Raw genomic sequence first — 12,916 nt, 5'->3', positions numbered from 1 at the left:
AAGATTATTCAGGTTCTTTGAGATCTGGGTCCTATTTTCACATATTTTGGACTCCTAATGACTCAAACTAAAAGCTCTCAGGCAGATTTTTAAAAGCTGCAGCCGATGTGAGCCATCAAACAATGTCGACTAAAAGTTCTTTTGTTGACACCTTGTTTCTGACAACCTTAAGAAAAGGGCTTTCTATCCATTCTATTTATTTATAGGTAGGACTCTGAACAGAGTCAGAAACCGGGCAGTGAGAGAGAGAGAGAGTGGGGAATTCGGATTTGAACCTGGGCCATCCGTCTGGAGGACTACAGCCTTCATACACAGGGCGTGCTCACTAACCACTGGGCTACTGGCGCTCCTAGACAATGATGTTTTGTAAAAGAATCATTTTACAGTTCTTTGTTTACAACCAGAAAAGCTGTAAGTTGATTCTCTTCAGAGCGACCAGACTCCATCAACAGAAATTGGAATTTCACAGAACATAGGAGCTGCCGGTCTTGGACAAAGTCGATGTTTTAGGTTTTTCATTTTTGTGTAATTGTGTATATATTGTATAAATATTGTGTTGCTTACTAGCCATTCTACACACCACACATGTCACACAACAACACAAACAAACATTGCAATCAAAGCAGCAGTAGACCAGCAACTCCTGTGTTTTGAAAGTTATTCTACTACTGTTTTTGTCAGTGGAGTCTGGTGGGTTTGAAGAGAGCGATGTAACAGCTGTTTCTGGTTTAAAAGAAGCATGAATGAGATTACATAGCATTGTCCTGAGATTATTTTGCGACCATTACAGTTTGCTCGGCTGCTGGCTGAAGAAATCTACTAAAAGAATCCAAATGTTTTGTACCCTGTAAGTCATTTAGACTACATCATATGTAAAAATGGGGCCCAGGTTTGAAAATATCTGAATCAGTAAGCAGTTCTAAGAAGTCGGGAATTGAAATGGGCATTTATTACTTGACTTTCAGTCTTTTCTAAATGGATCTATTCTAATTAAACCAGCGGTGTGGATGGTACTTTATATGTGTCAGTTGTAGAGTTCATCCCTTAGGGCAGATTGGTGCTGTCAGTGGTGTTGCAGTTTCTACAGGTTGATGAAAACCAGGAATGTTTTTTGGATCCCTGCTGGTTGGAAATGTTTCAGAGTTTTGAGTGTTGCATTCAGCACCATTACCATCTTGTTTATTTGCAGCCAGATGTGAGCATATTTGGACGACAGGGCGCTGCAGTAAAAGACCAAAGGATCAACAAATACAAATAAAATTTTTTAAAAGTGTGTACATTCATGTATGTCCCTGCTCACAGTATTAAAGGGGGGCTGGGATGCCATTGCGGTGTTTGCAAATGCTGCCTGACTAGATGATTCATCTTGGATATAGAAAAAAAGACGTGACCATTCTTTAATAAGATATGGTGACTTTTTTTGGTTGATAGTTCGTAGGGTTAAATTGTACAAACTATGACAACTATCTGATAAAAACATACCTGAATATTCGGTCTATCAGACTTTTATACGTTCAGATGGTTCGGGTGACACAAGGACATTTCTTGTGACGTCTACAACAGCATGTTTGACAGGTGTCCAACTGTCCGACCTCCTTCTGAGATTGTGTCGTCAGACTTATGCTCTGCAGGCCTGCTCTGTGTATCAGGACTTTGTTTCTGCGGGATTTGAAAGTTTACTTTTGCAGATATTTGCCCTCATTTGTCCTCTCTGCAGACAACACACCCTGCCAAAGAGCCGTCAACTCAGCAGCTGCATGACTGAACTCTGCTGGCAGCCAAGCCGAGCACACACACACACACACACACACACACACACCACACACACACACACACACACACACACACACACACACACACACACACACACACACACACACACACACACACACACACACACACACACACACAACACACACACCCACTGCTGCTTTAGAAAGAAAGACATCCCTGCTAGCACAAATATTTTCCTGCAGACTTCTGGCTTTAAGGGTCTAGATTCTAGGAACAGTATTTCTCATGACTCCTTTTTATTTCAGACATCCAGAGAATAATTTTAAACAAAAGAGTAGGCTTTATAAGCACTACACTTTGACTTTGAGAAGAGAAAAAATGTGAAGGTGAACATATGTTTTCTTATATGCTCGTATGTTTAAATCATGTTTTTTGGAAGTCGTCCAGCTGTACATGGCTTCTGCTGGTGTCTGACTTTGATTAAAAGGTGATTTATTTTCCTTCTCACATGCAGCTGTTGATCAGTTTTATGTTAACACATTATGTCCTGGGGTGCTGTTAGCCAAGTTTTTAGGGCACGCGTCCCAAGTACAGAGGCTGTAGTCCTTGAAGCGGACGGTACAGGTTCAAGTCCAACTTGTGGCTCCTTTCCCCCCACTCTCTCTGTCCCTATATCACACATATACTGTACATATATATATATATATGTATTTTTTTTTTTAACAAACACTAAACAAACAATCCAGACAATGACAGACAGACAGTGAGGTGAAACCATAGACTGAAGAAACATGAACGTAGTCTCAGTGATGTCACCAGTTAGCTTCTGAAGAGATGATTTGAAGCCAAATGACAGCAGTCTCCGTATTGAAAATACAGCATCCAAACCTGACTTTTGATCAATCAAAAAAAACGAGCAAAGAAGTGGATTTGAGGCGGGCCTTCAGCCTTCTGGCAAAAAGTTGGAACGCATCCACCTGTCAGTCAACTCCACCACACCCCAAATCATGCAAATATGTGCTTAACTATTAGCTTCTATGTCATCAAAACAGATGATTTGTAAAATTGACACCCTGGGCAGTGTATGCCAATAAAGAAATAGGCTACAGCGATGGAAACTGTTCTTTCAACCTGAGGTTTTTGCAGCCACACTCAAGGAACTGCTTTTTTTTTGGCACTTCTGCATTGGCTTCATCGTTCAACACCAGAGGTTCAAATGCTTGAATTTATTTCACATTCAAAGAAAAGGCGCCTTCAAAGAAATGATGTCTGTGCTTCCTTAGAGTCCCAGAATGTCTTTTGAAATGTTTGAGGTTCTTTTTGGTCCAGGATCGTTCACTGGAGAAGTAAGCAAAGTCTTTTACATTAAAATACACAAAGAAAGGAGACATCACTTATAGGCTCAGATTTCTTGGTTTTAAAAAAAAATCTTTAAACCTTTTTCCAGGTAAATTTCATCAAGACATCTGAGATTGAGGTGGGGATTTTTCATTTTTTTTCATATTAATGCCATGTGTAGTTGGACACATTCATAGTATCAACAGAGATCGGAGAAGAACATTGGTTTCAGTCTGTGCATGGAGAACACACTGGTTGTGCACATACAGTCTATAATGATGCACCAGTCACAGGATGTAAGCCACATCACCACCTCCTGCTCACACCTGGATATTTCCTGCTGCATGCTCACTCTGGCTCACAACATCTTCACACTTACTAGGAACCTGGCAGGAAACATTCTGGATAAAGTTGGAGTACAGAGAGTTGATGTCAACAGAATATTTCCCTCTGAAATGTAGGGAAGAAGAGGTGCAAGTATAGGTGAGTACATTATCTAACCAATACTGTCATGATTTATTTATCACTATTCTCAGATGAAGTTATTTTCTATGTTTGATTTTACTGGAATGTGTGACTGTTAAAACGTGTTCACGGAGCAAACCTGAGAGTTTTACTTAATAAACACACGTTTGAATGACTGAATGTCCTCAAAACACAAATACAGATCTTTGTAAAATGCCACTCAGTTGCTGTCTAATGCATTCTTCTGAGCGCCTTTAGAAACAAAGAAAGCTCAGTCTGCATGTGTGGAGCACCTGAAGGTGGTAGAGGCTGCTTCTCATGTCTCAGAGTGTCACACAGCTCAAAGGTTAATTAGTGCTGGAGGTGCAGCTGAGAGGTTTACCTGTGTGGAGGTGAAGCAGCTAATTACTCTGAGGGAGGAGTCTTTGCTCATACTTAAAGGAGCTGCAGGGAAAGCAGTCTGTTTGAAACAATGCAGTCCATGCAGCTTGTTGTGTTTGGCTTTGTGCTTGCGTGTTTGAGGCTTAGTGACGCTCGATTCCTCAGTATGAGATTGCCAACGTACTGGGGTCTGGAGGAGCAGAAACCTGCAGAGGTGGAGGCCGAGCCGGCAGCACGACCTGAGAGAGGGAACTCCAGGGAGTCTGCAACACAAACTGCAGGGATTCTTCAAACGAAGATCTGGCCAGCAATCGAACTGTTCTCCTGGAAGTTTCCAGAAGATCCAGTGGAGCTGAAGATCATGCCTCCTGTTGAGCTTAAGCAGCAGCAGCAGCAGCAGCAGCAGGTGAAGAAAGAACGTGTTGCAGTGAGGTGTTGGGAGAGTAAGATCCAGGTGGAGGTGAGTCAGGACCTGCTGGGTCTGAGCAGTAGGGTGAAACCAGAGGAGGTCACGCTTGGTGGTTGTCCAGCCACAGAGGTCGACGACTCTTCTCATGTGCTGGTATTTGAAAGTGAGCTGCATGACTGTGGAAGCATACTAGTGGTATGAGTATTTTTATTAAATAATATTACACGTTGGGTCAGTTCAGTCTTTAAATAGATGTTCTTCTTCCTCAGATGACAGAGGATGCCTTTATTTATGCCTTCACGCTGGTCTACAAACCCAGAGTGTTGGGCAGAAGCAACATCATCAGGACTCAGAGTGCCGTCATCGGAGTGGAGTGTCACTACCCGAGGTGAAGCAAGACCTGGATCACACAAAAACAACCTTCAGTTTGACCTGTGGACAAAAATAAACTGATTTATATGTAATATGAAAAATAAATAAAAGTTTTCACATCTTAAAAAACTGTTTTTATCTTTACCTTGGCCCATGCATCACGTCTTCATACATTAGAACAGACTTTGAGACTTTGCAAAGACCGGGTATCTTCACTTACAAGTGGAGTCCTTTTAGGATTATTTCCCATCATTTACACAAATAGCATTGGAGGAGAAACATGAGCAGCTTCTCCTTGTGTGTAGTGGTTTTAATCACCTGCAGTGATTAAAGCTGTATTAGCATTATGAGCTAGCAGGTCACAAATGAGGCAATTCTCCTTCTATTCTTCTACTTAAATGTTTTTCCTAAACCTTAAGCTGCTCTGCTGACACAGACCAACTATGGTGCACAAAAGCCTGCTTGTGTGTATAAGAAATAAAATAAGTTATAGCTTTCAGTTATATTTATTTTAACAGCTCCGTCTGATCACAGTGGACTGCGGCTGAAATATTGTTTGTTAACTGTCAAACATGCCAAAAGAACATTTTAACAATGAATTCCTTTAAGGGGAAAATGGGAGCTATTCTAATCATATCTATGATGGAAAGTGATTTTACAAGTCTCAATATGCAGCAAGTGTTTTTGCTGCCAGTTCTTCCTCAATCTCTCACTGCAGCTGCTCTGATTCAAGAGTGGATCATCTGTTTAACACTAGAAAGACCAGGCAGTCATTTTGACTGTTTTTTAATTTTGCAATGTAATAACTTACTTAAAATAAAACCTATGTAACTACAGGACCGTGACTTTTCCTAAATGTGTCTATATTTTATTCTAGCATTGTTATTTTATCAATAACACAAAAGAGTTTTGAGTATTTCTACCTTGAAAGTCCATAGTGGTCATATTGACTGCATGCATTATAGCCAGTGTATCATTTCAGTATTCGCTACTTTTTCCCGCTCTTGAAGGTAGAGGTGGGTGATATGGGAAAAATATCATATCACGATTTTATCACGATGTTTTTCATTTGTATTCATTTTGACAAATTTGTAAGTTACTGGCCAGTTCAACCAAACTTATTTCCCTGTATAATGTTTTTAAATGCACAAAAACTGTGCAGACGAGTTTAATCTATTTGAAAAACATCTTTGTAGGAGGTCTGGAGGTCTCACCCAGAACATCTTTAGCAACAGAAATATCTTTCCCTCAATTTGATCAATATTTATGCACAATTTGAAGGTTTTCCTCACCACTTTGAAATGATGATTTAGTTATGTGTCCTCTTTTTATGTTCATCAGGAACATTTTCACGCAGTGATGCATTCATTTAAAAACATGTAGACTTCAAGTTCTTGTGTTTCTGTTCTATTTTAGCCCTGCAGAGTTCCTCCAGCTGGAGCTTTATATGGGCTCTGCAGGCTTTGTTGTTTTTATGACATCATTGGATTAACTTTAGTTTGGTTTATATATAATCAAACATAATACAGAATGTGTTCATTCTGTGACACATGATCAAAGTAAGTTTTACTGACAGAAGAGTTTAATTCATAGAGGGGGCGGGACATTGTTGATTGACAGACAGACAGTCACCATGGTTACTCACTCTCACCTGCCTGCTGCTTTGTAACATTGTTTAGCCTAATCCTAATCCTATAAATTCAGTTATCACAACAGGTGAGCTTCGGGTGGAGAGGCTTGATAGTAACTTTTAAAAACTGAGAGAGAGCAGAAAGCACAGCAGACTGTGCACACTATGCGGATAAGTTAACTGTTGCTCATGGCGTGTCGGTTTGGAAAAATATCAGAACAGTTGCATATAACCGAGATGGAGTTGTTTTCTGCATCTGATGGAGGCGCAGGTTCGGATTCGGAAAGTTATGTCTCCTGGTCTCTCGAAACTTCATCTGACACTGGCTCTGAGATTGAACCTGAGAATGATACAGAGATCATTTCCATTCGCAAAAAACTCCGGCTGCTGTTCCCGTGGTTTTCGATAAACTATTCAAATTTAAAATTCATTAGAATTTAATGTTTGTGTCCTGAAGTTTATTATACCTTTCACAACATTACAGATCCATTTATTCTTATATTTGATATTGATTATTGAAATGATATGCAAATCATTTGTAAACAGTCAGAATGACCGCTATGGCCTTTCTAGTAGTGATAAAATGCTGGTCGTTCTAGTGTTAACTTACTATTGTTTTTTAATATAGTAAGCCTTGAGTTTGTGAAATATGATGACTGCTGACTGTTCATGTTTGTGATTGGTCATACGCTCGGAAAACGGCCCATTTTTATAGGAACTGTATTGACTTATCTAATTGTTAACCAGCTTCCTGACACCACCTACCACGTCTCCTTTGTCAAGTTACATGTATTCTTGATCTCAATTTATTTCTCTTATCTCCGGATAACAACCCTGGTTTGTCTGTTATCACAAGTTAATTTCTGGATCTTGATGAAATGACTACAATTCACTTATCATGGGAAATATCAACATTTTCATCCCCAGATGAAGAGATAAATAAGTCGAGATCTTGAGAAAACAGCTGAAATGCTCTCCCATTACCAAGGGAAAACGGAGTAAAATAAAATGTATGGATGTATGTCTTCTCAGGGCTTCCATAGTCGGGGTTTATGAAGCCAGATAACCAAATATACCGCAGATATGTTGAAGTCAATTTGTAGTATAAAAATATGGATGCAGTGACTTCCTTTTTTTTCAAGTGTTTTGTGCTCGATGATAGAATGTTTTAAAAAAGAATCCAATCAATTGAAGAGTTGCTCTGATTTGGAAACTGCCAAGATGAAGCAAAAACATCTGAATTGGATTTTCTTGATTTTGCAACCAAATGGAAATGTGTCTCTTTTGTAATCAACAAGATAGATGGGGAAACTGTGGTTGATGAAATGGAGTTGCAATCTTTGCTGTTGTCAGACAGACTTCTCAGAATTGATTACGATGATCTTCTATAAGGCCATCTTCTTACGAGGAAGTGGGCCAATACAGCTGCTGTGCTTTGGATGAAGGTGATAGAGCTTTAATTTACCAGCTCACATCGGAGATCTGACACAGAATAGCCGTCAGGTTGATGTGTGCATTAGTAGTATAAGTAGCTCCTATCTGGTGGAGTGAGATGATGATTAACACACTAAAGCAGAAAATCAGTCAAATTAAAGTAAATGCCATTGGCTGTTTAAGTGTTATGTTGCCTGACATGTTGATAATAACACATAACCAGTCTTTCAGAATGCTCTCAATCATGTGTGGATGCATGCAGTATGCGTTAGGCTAATGTGTTGCTTATGAGGATCGCTTCATGACGAGCGTGCACAAGGCTGCAGTGAGGTCTGAAATGTGTGCCATAGTGTATGAAAGCAGCCAGTGACCTCTTTTCCTGTGTCTCCTCTGTCTCACACCGGTGCTTGTCCTAACACGCTGATGATCCACTGCAGGTTTTGAAAACCAGTCCAGAAATCTCCCTGCAGCCGAGGACGATTAATACTCTGATCCAGCAGAAATGAATGATAACAACCCTGGTTTTAGATCTAAGTGTACAAGGCTGTGATTTTAATTTATCCTGGATTTCTCCTCCTGGAACATATCCTGCTGACGTTTGATCGTTGTTGGTGCTGAAGACCACATTGTTGATAAATACATGTCAGGACAAGATATTTTTATGCTCAGTTTGTATTGGATGGGAGTTTTTCCAGGAAACACATCACTGTTAATCATGCAGCAGCTGCTTTGTATCCTGCCAGATCATGATCAGAAAATAACTTTCGCATTTGTCATATATTTGGAAAGAGTTGTTTTCTGTAGCCGTTCCATTGACCTCACAAGTGCATGTTTCTTCTTCATTTTTCTCCCTGTGGTTCATCGTGAGCTCTGGCTTTCCATTAAAATTAATACGGACATCTAGATTTTCATTTTGCATTTCCAAATAAGTGTGTCTAACAACATCTGCGGAGTAAGCGCTGTCTGTGTCTTTCATCTCTCCCACATGTCTTATTCCTCCTCCTCCTCACAGCTGGAGAGGCCTGATCACAGCAGCGTACTGCATGTGACTCAGAACCTGCAGAGTCTGGATGCTTTTTTATAAATATGCATATTTAAAAAAAAGCCTATTTCTGTCACCTGCGCAGAAGCACTCTCATCTAGCTTATCTTTCTAAAATGTTTCCTTCTAGCCTATTCAGAAACAATAATATGAATACTATAAAGAAATGGAAATTATTTTATCTCTTAATGAGTATATTCTTTCAAAAACGTAATGAAAGAATGTCTCATCTTTTTTTCTCAAACATAGAAAAGGATTAAAGTTTAGCAGAAACACCCAGAGTAGAAAGGTAGATCCAATGCAGAAGCAACAAAACATGCAGTTCCCGTAGTGGCCACTTGAGGCTGGCTCCAAAAGGTCAGTCGAGTGTGTTTATATGTAGCTAAAAGGGATTTACATATTACTTACCAGCTGGATGTAAAACAGAACCAGTGTTGATTATAATCAGCTTAGAAACAAGAGACACTTCCTGATCTCATAAAAAGCATCAAGTATACGTATCAGTACCAGCAAGGAGTTCATGTTGTTTTGCCTGCACTATATGAGTGAGCACTAAATGAATGCACTAAACACAGTAAGCGCACTATATGATAGATGAACTTTCTCCATCTTCAGTTGATTGTAGTTTTAAGAGCAGTCCCATATCACATCTGTAACATCTGCCTCGTGTAAGTGCGGCTGGATTCCCTTTCACTGCGGTCGTCTTTTCCTTTCCTTTTATTCACACCTTTCCTTGACCCTTTGACCTTATTCATCAAGGTCAAGGAAAAGTTAATAGGAAAGGACTTAGGGGGACTTTTTGAATGGATCCAAGGCTTCATAAAGGCAGTCCACAAACCAATGAGTCCAATGAGGGTATTACAGATGGGTTTCGGCTGCTATAACATTTATAGCAATAGCAATTTTATTTATATAGCACCTTTATCATTACAGATAAGCTCAATGTACTTTACATTGAGGTTAAAAACAAAATCCAAACACAGCATACAAAAAAAGTGTTTCCACAGTCATTAATAAGATACAGAAATCTAATCAGTGAAGACATACACACCACAAAGCAAACATCAGTTACCACAAAAGTGATCATACACACATACAAATAGTAACCATTCATATGCTTTGGAGAACAGATTGTTTTAAAAGTAGACACAGTAGTAATGGACCTCAGGTCAGCAGGGAGTTTGTTCCAGAGAGAAGGACCACAGTAACTAAAGGCCCCCTCTCCGGACTTATTTAAGACCTGATGACCTGAGGGTCCGGGTTGGGTTTAAGTCTGTGAGCAGTTCAGAAATGTACTCAGGAGTTGAATCATACTCTTAACTTTCCTGTCTTCTAAAAAGATACCCATTAAAGGTCACAATCTTCAAGGTTGCCTTTAAATATATGATTACATGTCAATTAAAAACTCCTCGCTCACCCTTCAGTATGCAATCCATTAAGCATTTGGTATCATTTCCCAACATTGTCAATGTTTGTGCACGTGTGTTTTTGTTGGTTTAAACGCCAATGCTGATAGTTTATCAATATTAAAACGTTCCATGTGTGTACTGAACATGCATGTTAGCCTGCAGTATTGATTTGTTTGAAAGTTCACCAATGTTTACCATCTGTCCGAGCGGTAAGTCATTACCAGCATTGTAAACGGATGGAGCCTGTGTTTATTCATCTGTTGTCATTAGAGCATCGATTCGCTGAGATTATCGTTGTTGTGCAAACAGCACAACATCCGTGATTTCCTGAGGAGGGAGCTTCCTGTTTCCATGATCTACTCTGACGTCAGACGGTACCATTTTAAATATTTAATTCATGCATGTTTCAGGGAATCGTTTCCGGAAATGGAGAGCCAGGTGTTTGCGAAATATTAACTCTGAGTTTTTTCTACCTAATTAAAAAAACAATCTGTAAGGAATGACTGATGTAACCCTTGTTGGTGACTGGTGGATGGAATAATGAATGAGGCAACTGTTGGAGCTGCCTCGTCTTCATGGCAACCAGCACAACAAGGTGAAAGTGCCCGATTTACAAGCTGGTAATTTTGCTAAGGGTCAGTGGCTGTTTCATGTGAGGGTTGTGCTGTGTGTGATGCAAATATGACTGGCAGCAGAAATATTCATGACATATTTAGAACATGATGAACAGATGATTCAGGATGCTGTGTGTTTGCTAAAAAAAACAAAAAAAAACAGGATGTCTGATCATTGTCTAGTAAACTCATTCTGCTCATTCATGTGTTTTTTATTGGTTATAAAACGACTAGAGATGTGACGTCAAAGTATTTATATCAAATGATTTACCTACGTCTGTATCAGACACATCTACAGAGCTTTCATTGTAAGCCAATACCTGCACGTCAAACATTACAAGGAAATGCCTTTAAAAGCACAAACAACTAACTTTACCTTTAGCTAGGAAATGTCATCAAGTGATTAAACATTACTTTCGAGCTTGGATTTGATAGAATATTAGCTTTTATTTTTTTTTAAAGATTCAGATTTTTTAAAGTGCCTTTATTGGAGAGACAGGACAGTGGACAGAGTCGGAAATCAGAGAGAGAGAGAGAGAGTGGGGAATGACGTGCAGGAAAGGAGCCACAGGTCGGACTCGAACCCGGGCCGCCCGCCTGGAAGACCAGAATATTAGCTTTTGTCTGAAATTAGCTTTAAGGAGACCATCACTATCACTGCTTTTGAACAACTCCAAAGACAATGGATAATGCAAATCCAGCAGGATATACAGCTATATGGAAAACAACATATTTGATAAACAAATTAGCAGTAACGGCTAACATTAGCATTTTCCTAGCTCACTTTATTGTCAGCAAGACAGTTTTACAGTAAAATATCATTAAACAGTACTTTTACCAAGGAATTAGCTGAATGCTAATGTTCTTGTCTGAAGCGCTTCAACTTCACAGTCCAAAATGAAAAACAACTGAAGAAATGTAGCTCCAGTAAAAACCGTAATATCGGGCCATATTTCAAGGACAAACAACCTATTTTCTAACCACTTAGCTATGGTTTGATTTGATTTGATTTGTTTATTCTGAACATGTAACATAAGACAAAGGTGAACATAAAAAAAAGACAGAAAATAAATAATAATTAAACAGTGGAAAGTATAATTCATAAAAAAAAAAAATAATAATAATGGTTAGCTATGGTTAGTCATGTATAACAGCGGACTGGAGAGTCAGTCATCAACCCTTTCCGAGCTAGCTTATGTAATATATTAAACAGTAATGTTAGGAGTCATCAATATGCTGACATAAGTTGCTGTCTGGCATTAGCTTATATGTTATCAAATAAGTTGTTATTCCTTAGAAAACTGCCATATCTCCCCTCATATTTTCATCTATATTTATGAACGAGGAAGAAGTCAAATATCATTTTTGTCATATTTAATTTGTTTATATTATTTGAAACCTGGAACAGCCAAAGTGTTAGCTCAGTGGGCAACGTCTGGATGTAAGTCGTAGTGGCTGGTGTTGTGAAGCAGGTTAACAAAGCAGAAAACTGGAACCCTGTTTAGAACATTTCCTGCTCGACTGAACATGTGGTAGTACGGGGCTTATTTTTGTAAGTGAAGCTGTTTGTCATCTGCTATCACTGCACGCCCACCGGCAGTGACTCACACAGCAACATTACACGCTTTATTAATTTCTTTGTTTAGCGTATTCGAGACATTTGTGAGTAGGCTATGCAGACCCGATTTCCTACTCTGCTGGTCTGCACTGAATCATCATACTGTTGTCATATTTCTCCAGCTCTCTGTCTGTTCTTTTCGCCTCACTTGTTTGCTGCTGTGAAACAGTTATGACAGTTTATAAAGCTCCTGCACTGTTTTCTAATCCCTCGCATTTTCTCTTTTTCAATGGGAGTTCAGTCCAAGTTCAGATGAACAGAGGGCTCAAATTCTATCAGCTGACACTCAGACAGTTCCTATGACTGAATACATGAATACACAAGATTGATGAGAAGAAAAGATTAACGGGACTACGGGTGGTCTCCACCCCAAACCCAACAATCTTGACCTGTGTGGGGAAAAACAGTGAAAATTGGGAACATAAGCTCCTCACCACATCGCTGCACAGAGTGTGTGTGCCCCAGTCTCTC

The 12,916-nt window shown here is 39.4% G+C and overlaps 1 protein-coding gene across 1 annotated transcript; it reads left to right on the top strand.

The window, feature by feature from the left end:
- Window positions 1–3,981: 3,981 nt before the first annotated feature.
- Window positions 3,982–4,828, top strand: LOC132980124 (zona pellucida sperm-binding protein 3-like). The gene is made up of 2 exons (XM_061046054.1): window positions 3,982–4,522; window positions 4,597–4,828. The coding sequence occupies exons 1-2, from the start codon at window positions 4,010–4,012 to the stop codon at window positions 4,717–4,719; spliced, it is 636 nt and encodes a 211-aa protein (XP_060902037.1). The 5' UTR covers window positions 3,982–4,009; the 3' UTR covers window positions 4,720–4,828.
- Window positions 4,829–12,916: the final 8,088 nt, after the last annotated feature.

The sequence above is a fragment of the Labrus mixtus genome, chromosome 9, assembly GCF_963584025.1.
Source record: "Labrus mixtus chromosome 9, fLabMix1.1, whole genome shotgun sequence".
Lineage (NCBI taxonomy): Eukaryota > Metazoa > Chordata > Actinopteri > Labriformes > Labridae > Labrus > Labrus mixtus.
Note: the sequence above shows the minus strand (reverse complement) of the source record. Positions and strands in the feature narration are given on the sequence as shown.